Source organism: Hemicordylus capensis, chromosome 3, assembly GCF_027244095.1.
Source record: "Hemicordylus capensis ecotype Gifberg chromosome 3, rHemCap1.1.pri, whole genome shotgun sequence".
In the NCBI taxonomy this organism is placed as follows: Eukaryota; Metazoa; Chordata; class Lepidosauria; order Squamata; family Cordylidae; genus Hemicordylus; species Hemicordylus capensis.
This window is the reverse complement of record NC_069659.1, coordinates 270,750,910-270,767,823: the sequence shown is the minus strand read 5'-3', so window position 1 is coordinate 270,767,823 and position 16,914 is coordinate 270,750,910. Positions and strand designations below refer to the sequence as shown.

Sequence of the window (16,914 nt, the reverse complement as noted above, 5' to 3'; positions counted from 1 at the left end):
TTTCTTCATAAAGTGCAGTGTGGTAGATTGATTTATTCAATATTCATTGTAAGTGAGAGTGTGAAAAGAGTGAAAGTGGGGTCATGAGAGTTCTTTACTTGAAAAAAATCTCATTTGCTATCATTGAATGAGAATTCACACCTCAGAAGTTTTTCTGAAGGGATGTTATTCCCTTATTTTCTGAGGTGTGAATTCTCATTCAATGATAGCAAATAAGATTTTTTTCAATTAAAGAACTCTCATGACCCCACTTTCACTTTTTCACACCTGCATTTACTATGAATATGATGAATGAATCAATCTACCACAAAGCACTTTATGAAGAAAAACCTCAGAAAATCAACAAAATCCAGCCCTCTGGCCAATCATTCTGAAATTGGGGATGGGTGGTAGTCTCCACCCATTAGGCACTATCTACCAGCCCACCCCACTCTTTTGGGGCAGATCCACTTTCTGCCCCCAATCTGCCCCAAAGACACCAAAACTTCAAAAATCCCCAAAAAATCAGCCCTCTGCCCAATCCCCCTGAAATTGGGGTGTTAGCTGCCACCCATTAGGCACTACCACTCCACCCCACCCTTTTGGGGCAGATACACTTTCTGCCCCCAAACTGCCCCAAAGACACAAAAACTTCAAAAATTCCCCAAAAATCACCCCTTTGTCCAATCCCCCTTAAATTGGGGTGGTAGCCTCCACCCATTAGGCACTACCACCCCACCCCACTCTTCTGCCCCAGGCCCCACTTTCTGCCCCAATCTGCCCCAAAGACACGAAAACTTCAGAAATTCCCCAAAAATGACCCCTTTGCCCAATCCCCCTGAAATTGGGGTGGTAGCCTGCACCCATTAGGCACTACCACCCCACCCCACTATTTTTGCCCAGATCCCATGCTATGCCCCCGAACTGCCCCAAAGTCACTAAAAATTCAAAAAATCCCCCAAAATCGGCCATGAGCCGAATCACCCGAATTTTTCAGCCCCAAAATTCAGGTGATTCGGCTCAGCCCCCCAAAATATCGGGGGACATCGGGGGTGATTCGGTTCGGCCTCGAATCACCCAAAATTGCTCATTTTGGGCACAGATCGATCTGTGCCCGAAATTTTTTGCACATCCCTACTGTGAACCCTCTTTTTCAGTCTAGATATGCTGCAGAGAATGGTGCAGGGTTGCCAACCAACCTTGAGCGAGTGCAATGCTTGTTCACATGGTTTGAGCACAAGAGATTGCACTACTTTAATCATCTGCTCAGCTACGTGACCTCATGTGTGCGCATCGCTGCTTGTGGTACTAGCGCAGTGCTACTCTGCATGTCAACCCTAGATTTTTATTTCATGAATTTCCCCTCACAAGATCAATGCCAGTGATCAAATCATAGACAATAATCTTGCCAAAGATTGGGCTCTTGACAGAAAAAGCAAATGTGCAGCCTGTTGAGTTGCATGAGAGTTACGATGCACACTTAACTGGGGGTATCAGGCTGATTCAAGTTTTCAGTGTTCATTATGCCTCCTGCTTCTGCTATATTCTCCTTCCTAGCTGATGCCACTCATTGGTGAACGCTAGTTTTAAAAAAATATTTACTGCTTTTCAACTTAAAAAGTTCTCAAAGTCATATACACAGAAAAGAAGATGGATACAAGGGACAAGGCAAGAGTCTTATTGTGGTGTAGCACCACTGATATCAATGGGATTCCAGCAGTTAATCAGGGCTGGTGTCTGGAGTTGACTCTCAGAAGGGGTCACTACTAATCCCGAAGACCACCATTGTGCCCACAGTCTTTCTATAGGGATGGTGCTCTTGAGGCAGACCCAGAGAGAAAAAGATCCATGGAGGGCAGTGTGCCAAGGGCACTCAAAAACTGGATCCAGCCCTGCATTTAATTGCAATGGGATTTCCCCTTAAAGCTGTGCTAGAGCTCTATACTTGTTTAAAAGCTGGCATTTCTTCAGAGCCATCTCCAAACATCCCTCTGTTCCCAAAATCATGTGTGTTAAAAACCACATTATCTCTTTTTTATGTATTGTGGATTTTGAAAGCAACCAAGAAACTATGGGCAGATGGCTCGTGCCATTCTGTTCTCATAACCATGTCCATCTGACAGCCATTGCTCGTTCTCTATATGAAGGATGCTGTATTCAGTTGTGCAGTGCCAATTGCTGTGGTCTCTGCTTTAAATGGCAAACCATCTATTGCCTTAAGTTCCAGGCCATGGTCCACAATCAGATGCAATGAGTGAAATGCCAAGTTCCTTAACAGCCTCGTCCCATTATCTTTCTAGATAACAGCCACATTTATCCTGTTGTGGAGATGTTAAAAACAAACAATGGGACAAAGTCAGATTACTTCCTTATTTTAATAAAAAAAGAGACAACGTTTATTTGGTGGGTTTTTCTTCTTTCAGATATGTACATTTTTATAGTGTGCGAGCATTATGCCAACAGGAAAAGAAAAACAAACATCACAAAATCACTTCCAAAGTCTGGACAATTTAAAGAACAGTGTCCTTAGTTCAAATCTAAGTCAACGTCAACGGGAACAGTCAATAGTAGCATTTGTTCCTTAACAACAATGTACCCGGCAGAATGACTGAGAGGACCTGACACATCATAAACCGTTGAAGGGGTGGGGGGTGGTGGTACAGAAATCTCTAGGACATCATACTTATCATTTACATAAGATAGCAAAGTGAATATTTGTTATATGAATATCTTCCAAATGGAAACCTAGGGTAGAACAAATTGTCTTTCAAAACAAACCTGGGAAGAGGTTGCCCTCAAATTATAAATCAATTCACAGTGTATATTAATACTTTGCTTTTCAAATGCTAGCACTTATTTCAGTCCCTACTCCCATATAATCCCTGTAACATCTTAATAGAATATTAAAAAAATTAATCCAAACTTTGAATTCTATTTCCCAACTGCTGCAGTTCTTGACAACTTGCATTATACAAAAATAACACAAACTTCGACATATTCTTGAGTAAAAGCAACATTCAGACAGCTTTTCTTAGCATGAGCAGGATTAATCACAGTTAATCATTTTCAATACTATGTGATGAGACGTATAGCTTCATAGAAATCCCATTAAGCAAAGCCAGCCCCCCGCCCCGCCCCCTTCCCCAGTCTTCAAGTGTGTTTCTGTAGCCATTTCGACCTGCTGTTTGGATTTAGGTACCTTCTTCTTACCTAAAAGCAGTAGCTTACCTAATATTAGTAGGTATGGTAAAGATGTCTTACAGCACAGAGATCACTGGAGTGAAATCTCAGCTTAGTAAAAGTAGCACCGATTCACAACATTTATCCAAGTTCCTTGCTTCCCAGAAATGCCAATGTGGAATAAGAAAACCGATGGAGCAGTTTGTATTGTACCAAACAAGTGAGAAAAACAGTAAAATTCATTTATTTACCATCTGAATTCTTATCACAATGAAGAGCAGCATACTAGCTTTTGTCCAGTCCTCAAAATCTGAGGTCAATACCATCAGTGAATAACAAAAGGTAAGTTAGTTGAGACATGGCAACATTATTTGGTGCAAGAGTTACAAAGAGGAAACAGCTTCCAGAGATCAAAGGCCTTCATTTGGAGCAACAGGATGTGTGCAAACTGCTGCAAGGGTGAATTTCTCCCACTAAACAGCTAGCTAGCACTGTCTGTTTGGGTCACTTGATGGTACATAGACCTTAGGGCACCTGGAATCAAATCCATCCTCCATTGTTGAAATGGGAACAACAGAGTCAGAAATAAAAACATTAACTGTCTGTTTAGTGGTGCACACATAAGGTGTAGGACCCTCATGCATATACCTCCGGGTGCTAGATTGCTTTTCCTTCACATTTAGAATGATAATCCATGTACAAAATTGCTGATTTGGGACATTTATTTTTGCCTGCATTTCCTTTTCAACTAAAGTCACTTCACTGGCTGACATTCTCTGCAGTGATACAATAAATGAAGAAGCCTGGCAGAGTTGCAAACAGGTTGGAAAAAGCAGCAAATCTTCCTTCTTCCACAGCCAGCAGCAGCAGAGGGTTAGGGTTAGCAGCACAGCCAGCAACTTGCAAGTGAATAGGAGGAAAGAGAAAGCAGCGAAAAGCCCGCTCCGCTCCTCCACTACTTCTGGGCTACGGAAGAAGCACACCTAGTTTCCCACCTCTTTATGCCCTCACGGGGCTCCTTCCATTATTATAGAAATATGGGGAATATCTGCTACTGTTTAAAATGTAGTTTGGGCAGTTTGGCAGAGGACTTGCCAAAAAACAAAACTAGGGTTGGAACTGAAATTTCAGTGAATTTCAGGATTATTACAAGGAGAAACACTGGAGAATTTTTTGACTTTCTCCACATAGCTCAGAAAAAAACTGGGTACAGATAAGGATATGCCCATATACTTCTGGATCATGGCCATGAGCCTTGTGGGTGTATTTTAATCTGAATAAATAGTTCCATCCTGGATTTAGGTTTGTGTGGCATAAAAGTACAGAACCTTAAGTAGCATCACACTGGCTCCTCAGTCATAAACACACTTACTGGAGTGTGACTTATTTAATTGGCATCAATTAAATGCTTTCACAATGACATCTACAGAAAAATTACGCTGTTGCTAAATTGCTCATTCTGTTTCAATTGTCTCTTGTCTCTATGTATTGTTCATGGCAAATTCTGATTGATTCCTTTTGCCATTTAGGATGTTTGCTCATTTATTACAGTATGCCACAACAAGAATGTTGGCCACAAAAATTAGACATGCTAATTTCAATAGGAATTAAGATTGTACAACAATGCACTGGCTTGTGGCCATTTTCTTTTTATGATTCTTTGAAGACAGCTAACCACACCAACAAAGTGCAATTACATCTGCTTTAAACAGTGTTATAACCTCCTACATCTCCTATATTGGTATATGAAGTCCCCTTGAGGCCAAATGCACTTCGGCTTGTATGCTCCATTTCTAGAGGAGCTGAGGGCACTCAGGATATTGCAGAAGAGATCTGGTATTTCATAAAATAGACCGATCATAAAGAAAGTAATTAGACTGGTGCTCTGGTGAGTGTGATTTTAAGAAAACCAATCCTACTTAAATACATTTCCACCAAACAAAAGGAAATCCCCCAACGACAAGATTAGGAAACAGTAAAGAAGGAAGAAGTAATGCAGGTATTGGGAGGTATTAAGAAAAGTCAAAATGGGATGAAAAACATCTTTTCAGACTGGTCTCAAATCTGGCGGCTGTATTTAGTCAGTAATTAACTCCAAGTGGCTGCATGACAAAATTCAGCTATTGGCACCTGGCAGAGGAAAAAGAGACAGAAGTTGCAGCTGCTGTAATCAAATGGGCTGAGAGACCTTTAGGGAGGAAAACCATGGCCAAACTGGAGCACTGTTTAGAAAATGTCAGAACAATTGACCCCCCCCCATCCCGCTCCCTCCTGCAAACTCCTTGCTCCTTTGACAAGCCTTGTAACTATTTCAGCCACAGCACCAAGTACTTATTTGGACTTTTGATTAGCAATTGTTTAGCCTTACTGAAATACAGAGAAAAACAAAGTAATGACAACAAGATTCGGTTATGCAAAGCTGCAATTGAAACTGTGATACATAACCCACAAAGTTAAATACAATACGCATGTCAAAAGTTAGTAGAACAGCCAGAACTGAAGGAGAATGATACATGAGATGGGTTTTAACCAAATGGGCAAGTTCATGCACTTAAGGTCTGTTGACAGAAAGAAATTGCACAAGTGGAAATACAAGCTGGATTTAGTAAGCAGCAAATCACCTGGCTAATGAAGCAGAAGTTGGGTACACAGTGATATGATGGCCCACTAGTCACTTTGACTTGTAAGTCCTGCAGTATGAAGGAAAATAGCAAGCAAAGACATGAAGGTGTAGAAAGAAAGAAATGCATTCTAAGAAATGCATCAGCCCCTTTCTACCCAAAGCTAATATTTATATAGAGGTCACATCAACCAAGAATTTTCTAGTTAACCAGTTCTTAACAAGCATCTAACATACCTGCATGAGCATTGTACAAGTCATGCACAACTATAATGCTAATGCAACATTTGAGAGGAAAAAATGCAATAAGAGAACAAAACTAAAATGACCTTCCAAAGTCAGAGAGTGTCTGAATAGCCACTAATTGAAATGTCAGAGGAAGAAGTGAGCTGGTAAGTGAAAGCAAATATTTAAAGAAGAGAAATCCTTCACAGTCAACTGGATTAATTTTCTGCCAAGTTCATCAGAAGCAAATCTGTGTGAGGTGATGTTGTGGAAAGTGGCGGGTTAGCATACATTGTCTGGAAGAATCTGAGAAATAGATAATGCAGCAGAACTGATAATGACTGCTGAAAACCTTTGCCTCCAGGTATACCAGGAGGTGCTAGTTTACGTAGGCAGGTAAAAGATTTGCGCTGTAATCATTTATTCAGAACGTTTGGAAGTAAATAAGTAATAGTTTGAAAGTGAGAGCCATTCTCAGTGGGAGCCATTCTGAAAGTGAAAGCCAGGAAAGTGAGTTTTGAGTTTTCCAATAAACGTGCACTGTTTGCAGTTAGTCAGCAAATGGAGAAAAATACTAAATGCCCGTTTAGGGTCTCTGGTGCTTTACTTTTCAAAGTATCTACTTCCTTAAGAGTTGTTGGTCCACTGAAGTCAGGCAGTCCAACCTAGCAATCTCTTCAGGGCACTCGAGCTCCCCTATCCATTTCTAAGGAGGGAGCCAATCTGCATGTGCACTGCTTTGCACATGTGGATCAGCTGCCTTCTTTTAAATGGCTGGAGATGTCTGGGTGGGCACTCAGAACCAAGCCCAACCTTGATACTCCCAACCTTGACTATTTCTTTCAAAGGGATCAAGTGTGTTGGCAAAGAAATAACAGACATTTATCTTTTAGGGGATCATATGTGGCTTTCTACTAACCAGACTAGCAATCCTCCCACAAAACTCTCATGACACTACCAGTAGTAGTAGATGGGCACTGACATAATCCTGACTTTCAGCTCATACAATATTGATGAATAGCACTTCCTATATAATCCACCTTTTCCTTTCTTTTCAAATCGTTATTCTGGATCTTCACCTTTGTAATTCAGTATGCAGCTGCTTGGGAAATGAGATTTTTTGTAGGCTATGAACAACTCCCAAATTTACTCCCTACCCTCTCTGAGAAATATTAGTTTTGGAGAGGACAATTACAGATTGGGGAAAAAACAGAAGATGGTTGTATTTGTAATAAGAAAATTGTTTTTCCTTTTGTGCCCATAACCCATGAGTATTTTTCGATACATTTCTATAATACTTCACAGTCTTGGGGCAAATTTTTCAAGTGAATGGAACATGTTTCAAATTGTTAAGTTATTGTTTCCCAAAAGGATGGCCCACAGAAACTTCTGTATTTCATAGTACCTACGTAATTATGAATACCTGTTTGGAACTGCAGTTTGCAGAAATTCTTACAAAGCCTACATTTTCAATATATTTTAATTCCATTAGGGATCAGAACGTTCCCCCCTCAGTGGCTTAGAAAATAAGTGGTTTACATTTATATGTAAATGTAAGGATGCCTTGCAAATAAATTATAAAACCACTGATAAAGTATTGGTAGAATAATGATGGTTTATACTCATTAAAAACCCTTAAACTACAGCAGTGCATGAGAAGCAAAATGGCCCCCAGGTCAGATTAAAAATAAGAAACCACCTCATTATCAAAAGGCCTGCTGGATCAAAAGCATGTTTACTGCTTTTTGGAAGATGGGGATGGGATTAGCTGTTTGGGACTCCTGGGAAGGATGTTATCTACAAAAAAGCCCTGCTACTTGCCCATACCAAAGGTGGTCAACACAACTGCCTAGCTGGGCAGTGGGGAGGGCGGGCAGGGAGGCAGGCTCCTGCAGATGATCAACTTACACTGAAATAGTCACCAATCGCATGCCCAGGTGGCAATTGGCAGAGTGCCAGGGGGAGGGGGAAAGCTTGCGCTGGGTCCTCCTTGGAGGCAGCACGCGAACAGTGGAGCAGCTGCTTTTAGTATAGCCACTCTGCTCTGCACAACTGCTCTTCCCCGCCACCTGGCTCACTGCTGAAAATGGCGGCAGGCCGGTAGGAAGCCTAGTAACCTGGGGGTGATTGTGCACATGAGGTACCTCGATACCTACTGAGGTAAAGGCCTACCCAGGTAAAGCCCTGGGTAGGAGAGCTGGGCTACCCAGGTCTGGAGCAGCCGGGAGCAGAGGGCTCCCGGTGTTCCAGATGATACGAGCTACCTGGAGTAACCCAGGGAGCTCAAGTCATGTGACTGAGGGGTGTGCAGAACCAGTTCAAATCGAACCTGGTTGCTTTCGAACTGGCCTGGTTCTACCAGTTCAAGCTCGAACTAGACCGGCCCACCAAAAAGGGGTGTGTGGTGTGGTCTAGGCACCTTTGGCACTTCCCCCATCAGCGTGGGCCCAGTTCGGATCTCTGTATATGTGCAGAGGCCATTTGCATGAACCAGGCTTTAAAGGTAAAATTACATTCCAAAACAAACTGGAAGGCAATTAATTAAAGTAAAATAAATTGTAGATGGCTTAGCTTTTGGACAAATTGAAGTTTCTGAACAATCTTCAAAGGCAATCCCACAAAAACTACATTACACTAATCCAGGTAGGAAGTTACCAAGGTATGAATTACTGTGGCCATGTAACCCTTCTCCAGAAGCAGCTGAATAAGGGACTGGTAAAATGTACTTTTAGCCATGAGGTCTTTCATCTGTGAGTCTCTACCAAAATACACACCCAGTCCCTGAGGGGAAATGTGACTTAATTAAGAACCAGAAAGTCACTAACTCCTGGGCTGATCAGGATGCAGCTTAAACATCTCCATTTTGTTTTGACTGAGCTTACGTTTATTTATTCTTATCAAATCCATCACTGATCCCAGAGTTTTGGTCAGAGCTTCCACAGCTTCACATGGGCTTCTACCAGTAACATGAATTGGAGGAAGAAATTATAGAGCATATACAAAAGGACTCTGCCTAAGCTTTAACCCAGTCAGATCTGAGCTTGGGTATGCAACCTCAGGAATTGCACAGTTCCTTTCCTCACAAGACCTGACATTTTTGCTGAGCTGAGACTTGGGCTTGGGGGTCAGCTCAGGAACTAAATAGTTACCTGGAGCTTAGCAACTTCTTTTGGGTCGCTTTTGTGCACCTCCTTCTAGTGTTCAGGATTTGAAAGAAAAATGGATTAAATCCTGAAGAGCAGTTGAAAAATAATACTGAAAATCAATGGCACTATTTTTTTAGAATAATGAAAGTGAAAATGAAACAATAAAGAATGTTTTGGCTTACCTCTACTCAACATCAGCTTAGTCCAGATCATCATCACCATACAGAGGTGCCTGCAGTCATAAGTCACTCTGTACCGTGAATGCATTTTATTGCTGATAGACATACACAAAAATGAAGTGTTATCTTGTTTGCTGGGCACTTAGTACATGCAATTAGAGTGGTTGGAAGTGGGCAAACCCCCACCCCCAAACAATTCACTTATTTCAGTGCTGCAGCTAATGATTGTGTTGATATTGTCCATGCCATACTCAACTAATAAAACATATCTATCTGCATTTGTCCAGAGATGTTGGTAAAAGTACCATTGAAAGTTACCTCCTCATTTTTTGTTGTTCTGGTTGGGTTAATAGCAATTTATTTTCCAATTAAGTATTCTGTATGCTTTCATATATATGAAATTGTATATAATGAAAAAACAAAGTACTATTTCTTCCTTGGATTAGTCCTAGCAGGCCTTAGTTCTGTATTATATCGTTTTTCTCTGCAGAAAAGGGATCATTACTGAAGGCAGTTCTTAGTTATTCCTTTCATACCAGAAACCAATTAAGGTAGTTTTTACACCTTAAGACATCAATAGCTTTCATTCTGAATAATTAGTGTAGATGGTAGAGAGAGAGATTGGATGTGATCCAAGGTGCCAGAGAGTGTAGGCACAGGCTGCACACTTGCTATTGTGTGCAAAGATCCAAATATATAGTTGTCACTGATAAAATGAACTGTTGTTAGGAGGGAGGACAGGCTGCCTGAATCCAGGTATTCCTGCTCCAAAGAGAAGACAAAAGATGATAGCATCAATGAACTTGTATCCCAACACACTGGATGCCGTATCTGTCCCCCATACCTCACTCTTTTGTGTATGCAGAATCAGATCCAGACTTTGCATGTGGAAGCCCAGTTCCACATGTAGATCATCATTACCGTGTAAAAGGTGAGGCATTCAACAGCTGTGGTGTCGTAGCAGGGAAGCAGCTTGCCTAGAGTGCAAGAGGCCATTAGTTCAAATCCCCACTTGCGTGCTTCCCAGACTGTGCCTAATAAATACATCTGTAGTCACCTATATTGGGCAGCTAGGGCTGTCCTTAGAAAGCCCTGGTGGGGTGCGGGACCTGGGGCAAATCAGCCAGTGTGGGGCCTCCCTTCCAGTTAATTCTAATGGGGGTTAAAAGAGAGGGGCCCAGGGTGGTCGCCCTGCTTGCCCTAAGGACAGCCCTGTGGGCAGCAGCAGCAATATAGGGAGGTGCTGAAAGGCATCATCTCAGACTGTATGGGAGGAGGCACTGGTAAACCCCTCCTGTATTCTATCAAGAAAATCACATGGAATGTGATCACTAGGAGTCGACATCGACTCGACGGCGCAACATAGTTTCTAAAAGACTATTAAGGTTCCAAAAATAAAAGGAATGAATATAAGTGAAATATAGAATTTATTGACGAAAAGAATAGTACTTTTAAAGCCTATTTACACGAGCAGCCTAATCCCAGGCTAGGGCAGCCCAGCCTGGGTTGGGCTGCTCATGTGCAGCGCTGGGATTGAGCCTGAGCCTGGCGCTGCCCTCCGGCCCAACCCGACTTTTTACCCTCATGTTTAGCTGGGGCTTAAGGGTGTGAGTGCACCAGGGTGGTGTGCCTCGAGTGGCCGACTCCCCAGGGTATCCCTCATTGCGTGGTGCATTATGGAATTCATGGAGGCTGGACTAGTTCCCCCTGCCTCCACGCTGCCAGGTGTAGCAAGGATTGTGTGGGTGTATGGCGGCGCACTGAAGAAATCAGAGACCCCCATGTGGGGGAACGGTAGGTTCCATCCTGTCTTCTCTCCAGCCTGCCCACTCGATTGTGTGAATGCCCTCTTAGTATTTTTAGATTTGGTTTGCAAATATTTTTAATTAGGGAATGTCCAACTCTGCATTCATCCTAAAGGATTACGCTTTTAATTCTTCTGGACGTTAAATAATCTGATCCTAATCTCGAGTCTATTCTTTTGTTGTTGTCACTGTTTCCCCCAATTACTTAATTAGTTCCTACTAGATTATTCATTAAACAACAAATCTAAGTTTGCCAAGTACATGCTTGGCAGGAACCACAGACAACGCTATCTCTCTAACAAGTATATCTGTATGATATCTCCATTTTCAAACTACTGTTGTCATATTCACAATTGGCATTTTTACCTTTCCACATAAGCTAATTTGTGTGAATTGACTTGGGATGTTTTTTTAAAAAAAGTTATTTGTAATGGGTTTTTTTAATTAGTGGGAAAGAAGTAATTTTTTTTTTTACTGTACCATGTTTAGTGGAGAATTATTCCCGAACACTTACAGGACAGAAATAGAGCTATAAGATCTACATGACAGAAACTGAACCAACTATATATTCTACATTTCTTGACAAATACAGAGGCCCAGCTCCAAACAAAAAGGCATGATAAACCCTCTGCAGGTGAGGCCTACCTCATTTCCCCCCCACAAAGTGGAGAGATATCCCATGTATGTAATTTCAGCTTGGGAGATAATGGTTTGCATGAAACTCCAAGTGTATGTCAGAATGTTTTGACAAGAACAATAATACCAACTGACTGATCAATTCCTATACATAATAATATGGCTAGCAGGATGCAGAATCTTTACATAATGCAAGTAGATTTGTGGTACAGAGCTGAAAAATCTGGAAGTTCAACTGCAGCCTGAACATTTCACGCATCCGTTGTAAACATGACAAACTAAACTGAAAATAATAAGCTCTTTGTCTTGTATAGCTGTCTCCCACTTTCAATAAAACCAAAAGCAGATCGCAGTTGATCATGTAGCCACGACTGCTTTACTTTATCTGCCACCGAGCCACTGCAGTTCAACATAAAGACAGTCCTTAGGACAAGTGCTGCCTCTCTGATGACATTTGAAGCTTTAAAGAAACCCTTTTAGAGACTGAACAAAGTCATCATGCCCCCTCATAGACAATCAACATCAATGAATGAAAATCAAAATGACTTGAATCATGCACAAGGGCAATATAGCAAGAAAACTCCTTTAAATCAAGAAAGGCTCTGATCTTGCAAACCCTTTCTTATGGCAGCAGTCCCAGAAGCTGCAAGCAAACTATTAATGTATGTGTGTGTTTTAAAGAACTGGATAGTTTGCCTTGCAACTGCGAGGGCTGTAGAATTCAAATGATGATATCATTCAGCAGTGAGCCCTCCTGGGTGTATCTGAGGTCAGTCAGATGTACTAATCCTAAATGTTTTATTGTGAAAGTGGCACAGACTGACTTCACTTGTCACTTGTCAAAGTGGTCCAACCTACAAGTTATATAAAGCGCATTCTGGGTGATTGTTCGCTTGTTCCTTGTCCCCTCCCCAATAGCCACTGCAGGGAGAATCCAGAATGCAACTGTGGTGGGAAAGTGGGCTTCAATATTTTGCCCCCTACTCCTGATTGGAACCAACCCCAGCAGCTACTATTGCCAAAAATGTGCTTTAAACAAAATTTGGCCCAGGGTCATTCTATGAAAGACAAATGGATGAAGACCTGTGTCATTTATTGGTTGCTGCTTCATGAAAAGAGGTAAACACTATGTATCGGTCACAGTGGATTGTACTGAAATAGCTGTATTTGCTATTTCAATCAATTGTGGCTGAACAATATTTTCCAATACATTCGGGAGAAAGTGGCTGCTCCCAAGAGTAGCGCCTAGAGTACCTCCCAAGAATAGCACCCAGATGTTCTAAAACACTCCCACCATGTAGTGCCACCATTCATATGGTTTAAATAATGCCTGCCCAAGGTGCCGCCATATTGACAGGTGCCACTTCTGAGCCTGCCCCAGGCCCAAATTTCAGCATGGCCGGTAAAAAAATGACAAGACAGCTATGCTCACACCAAGTGCCATTGAAAAGTGGTGTCTTTTCAGCATGGTCATGCACAGTCAGACGTTACTATTTCCAGATGGTTGCATACATGGGTATTGTCTACATAGAAGGTTTCAGACTAGTCCCCACTGAGTAATATTTGGGTGGGATTGAGATAGCAGTGCAATATGTGGTTTTATGACCAGTACTTCAAGATGGTTTAAGAGCAAGTATGCTAATTTCAATAGTCACCATCAGTGCGTTAAGGCATAAAATGATTTTTAAGTGATAGAAGAACTCTAAGCCTTACTCAGTCTCTACAAAAATGCCCCAGAGGACCATGGTTCAGAGGACCAACTGGTTTCCAGAAATATATAATGTATCCTGGGCATCTGCAAATATCAGCTGATTGGAATCAACAACCTTGTATGGCATGGGAACAACAAAAGGAAGACCTCTAAGGAGCATAAGGTGTTATTTTCTTCTGCCCAGTGTATTCCAATAGCAAATCTTCATTGGGGAACTGCAGAGATCAGTCACTGGCCCACATACTGCGCAGTGTCTTGCAGGTGGTTTCCACACTGCCTGTGCTTCTGTGGGTATGAAAAAAAATTAGGCATAGTTGCACAATGCAGTTGTGCAACAGTGCAGCCATTGGAAAGAATGGCTGACACACCGCAAGAGAGTATGCTGGCCTAGTAACATTGCATTTGCATAATGTGCATCAGTTGTGCAAGCTGCACAAATGCAAAATTTGTGCCACTTGTGTCACACAAGAGTGCATCCATTGGGAACACTGTATAATAATGAGCTTACACAGTGGCTGACACCTTCTGCATTAGGCAGAAGAAACTGACATCTTGTGCCCCCTAAGAGCTTTCCTTTTGTTGTTGTGCTGATGTGTTCCCTCCCCATCTCCAATGGCACACACACACACATCTCCATTTGGAAGTCTGAGATACATGTTTCCATTTTCTTCTGTGCTTGTGGTTTCCTGTACTGGGGCAAGGAATTAAAAGTGATCGATGCTTCTGCTTTACCTCTTTCACAAAAGTAAATATAAGCAGATCATGGTGTATCTTTAGAGTAATTAATATTCATGTCATTTTTATTTAACCAACAGTAAAATAACTAAACTGTATAATTACAATAAAGAAGACCAACAATTGTTCAGTTTAAATCCTTTAGCAAAAATGAATTTCTATTGTTTTTTTAAATATATCCTCAGAAAGATAGAAGAATTTTTGATTACTGAAACGTTCACAATGGTTGTTTCTTGTTAATATAAGATTTCTTTTAAACCTCTTGTTAAGGCTAAATGTTTGTAATCAGAAAAATAAAAGCAGTGTTAGAAAGTTTACTATCACTCTCTATCTCTGCAAACATTTTGACGGAGAGATGTGTATTACACTGGCATATAACTTAACTATAGTTTCTCAGCAAGGGCTGCAAAACCACTTACATATATAAACATGGACAAGAATGCTACAATGTTAAAAGATTGGTAGCCATCTATGAAACAAGAAGAAGTTTCATAAAATTCACTTTCCAGGAAGACATTCATCATGTGACAACAACCTGCTTCCATATTACATCAAAAAAGGTTTGATTTGAAAATAAAAAATAACCCAGGACAAAATCCACCAGGAATTTTTCCTTGCTAGGCTTCCCTTTACTGTTCTGAGCCCCCTGGCATGCCCAGATCAGTGAAGACAATCCCCCCTCCAGTGTGACAGAAGCACTAAAAGTGGCTGTAGAGCCACCCAGGGATATACCAGGTGTTGTTACACAACCCAATGGATTTTGAGAATAGGCCCCTGAATTGCCAGAAGGCAATGTGTCCTGCACATGCTTCCACTCCAGCTGAAAACCATGGTTCTGGCCCAGATTCTGCTGGGTGGGGTGGGGTGGGCAGGGGATGGGGAACACCCTGAGCAGTCTGAAATGATTGAGAACTGCAAAGGATTTGCATGCTCTTGTTTGGATCTCATTCATTTCAGTGGGTCTTGCGCAGGACAACTTCTTGGTGGACTGTGCTCCAAATGAGAGAAATAGAAACTTAAGAAAGAGTAGAACTGAGATAACAATGAACAGGGAAACAAGAAGAGAACAGAATAAAACCTGGGCATTTTTTAAGCAAACTGACATCCCAACTCTTTTAAAACATTGCAGGTCCAAAAGCCTTCTGGGTTTGGAATGTAGCACTGCATCAAGTATTTCACAAAGCCCCTAAATATCACAAGAAGCTTCCTTTAAAAATAAGAAAATAATAATAATAACAATAATAATAATAATATCAATAATAATAATAATATACTGATGATGGTGATGATGATGATGATGATGATCCAGAACTATTTCTTAGCAGAGTGCCTCAACACAGCTCCTAGAACTGGAATTTTAGATCAACAATGGAAGAGGACAGGAGGAAACAATTTTGTTTTTCTTTTTGTTTTGTACAGGTCCTTTTCTTAAAGCAGCTACAAGGTTTCTGCTGAACGTGGGGACAAGCAGAGTGAGAGTGCAATTGCCATCAGCATGAGAAGTGTGCTTGGCCCAATGCTTATACGAAGAGCAGATGAATTATCGGAGGATATGTGGCTGGTGGAGCCTCCGGCCGCACTTTCTTTCCCAATTGCATTCTGCAAGACACAATAACTTCCTTTGGTCACTGTTAGCATTTACATTAGCACATCCTAGCATATTTTTGCTGTTAGTCACAAACTCTGCCTTACTTTGCCTGATGGGTATCTTTTTTACTCAAGCATGGTAGTTTCACCAGACTGAACTGGTCAAGGACTTGGCATTGCTATGAAAGGTTTTTTGGGGGGAACTTCCAGGGGACATCATCAAGGCATTAACCAAGTGTATACATAAAAACATATTTTAAACCATTGTGTTTTGAAAATACCCTCATTAGACTGCTGTAACTAGGTTTCAAGGGGCGGGGCGGGGAGAACTGGAAATTCCGTGTTTTAAATGCCAGAATGTTAATGTTAAGCCTAGTTTTAAAGTTGGTTTTTGTCCACCACACCACAAAATGGGTTGTTGCAAGACCAATCAGTGAGGCTATTCTGATGATCAGGTGAAATCGGGCTAGTAGAGCCTAGCCCGATTTTGCCTGACCGTATGAGCCACCGGGCTCACAGACTTCCAGGTGTACTCTCTGGACTCCAGGGGCGGAACCACCATTGTGTGAAAGGGCGAGCCCAGTGGCTTCCAGGCAGCGGTTAACCCACCTAACTACCCCTCCCCTTAAACCGGGTTTGCGGAGCGAGCACTCCACAAACCCCGTTTTCAAAATCATGAGTAGCCGTAGCACGGCTCCGCAGCTACTCATGAGTAGACCCCCAGCCGGGAGGCTTAAAAGCAGCATCCCGGCTTGAGGGTCTCTCCAGAATGCCCTGTGTACTCGCACAGGGCATACTGGAGCTTCCAGGGGCCGTGCAGCCCCCAATCCTCCCAGCCCCCTGCGGCTCCGTCATGGAGCCGGCAGTCATGTGGGTGGCCACTACGGGCACCCAGAACAGACTGTCTGCTCATCTGCGAGGACGCAAACCCCCTAGAGGCTCTCTAGAGAGAGGCTCTCGCAAACCCCCTAGAGGCTCTTCTCACCAATCGTGAGAAGAGCCTCAGTAAGACCATGTAGGTAGACCAAAGCCACAAGTAAGGGTAGATCCCAGCTTACAGAAGAATGGCACTGTCTGTACATGGCCTAGTCTAAAGCCCTGTTTTGACATT

The 16,914-nt window shown here is 42.1% G+C and overlaps 1 protein-coding gene across 3 annotated transcripts in view; it reads right to left on the bottom strand.

Annotated features, from left to right (window-relative positions):
• Positions 1 to 2,335: 2,335 nt before the first annotated feature.
• GFRA1 (GDNF family receptor alpha 1) overlaps positions 2,336 to 16,914 on the bottom strand; it is a 325,570-nt gene continuing 310,991 nt past the window's right edge. For all 3 annotated transcript variants that reach the window (XM_053309092.1, XM_053309091.1, XM_053309094.1), the window contains exon 10: positions 2,336 to 15,815. In XM_053309092.1, the coding sequence (XP_053165067.1) occupies positions 15,654 to 15,815 (162 nt within the window). In that variant the 3' untranslated portion in view covers positions 2,336 to 15,653. The remainder of the gene's footprint in view (positions 15,816 to 16,914) is intronic.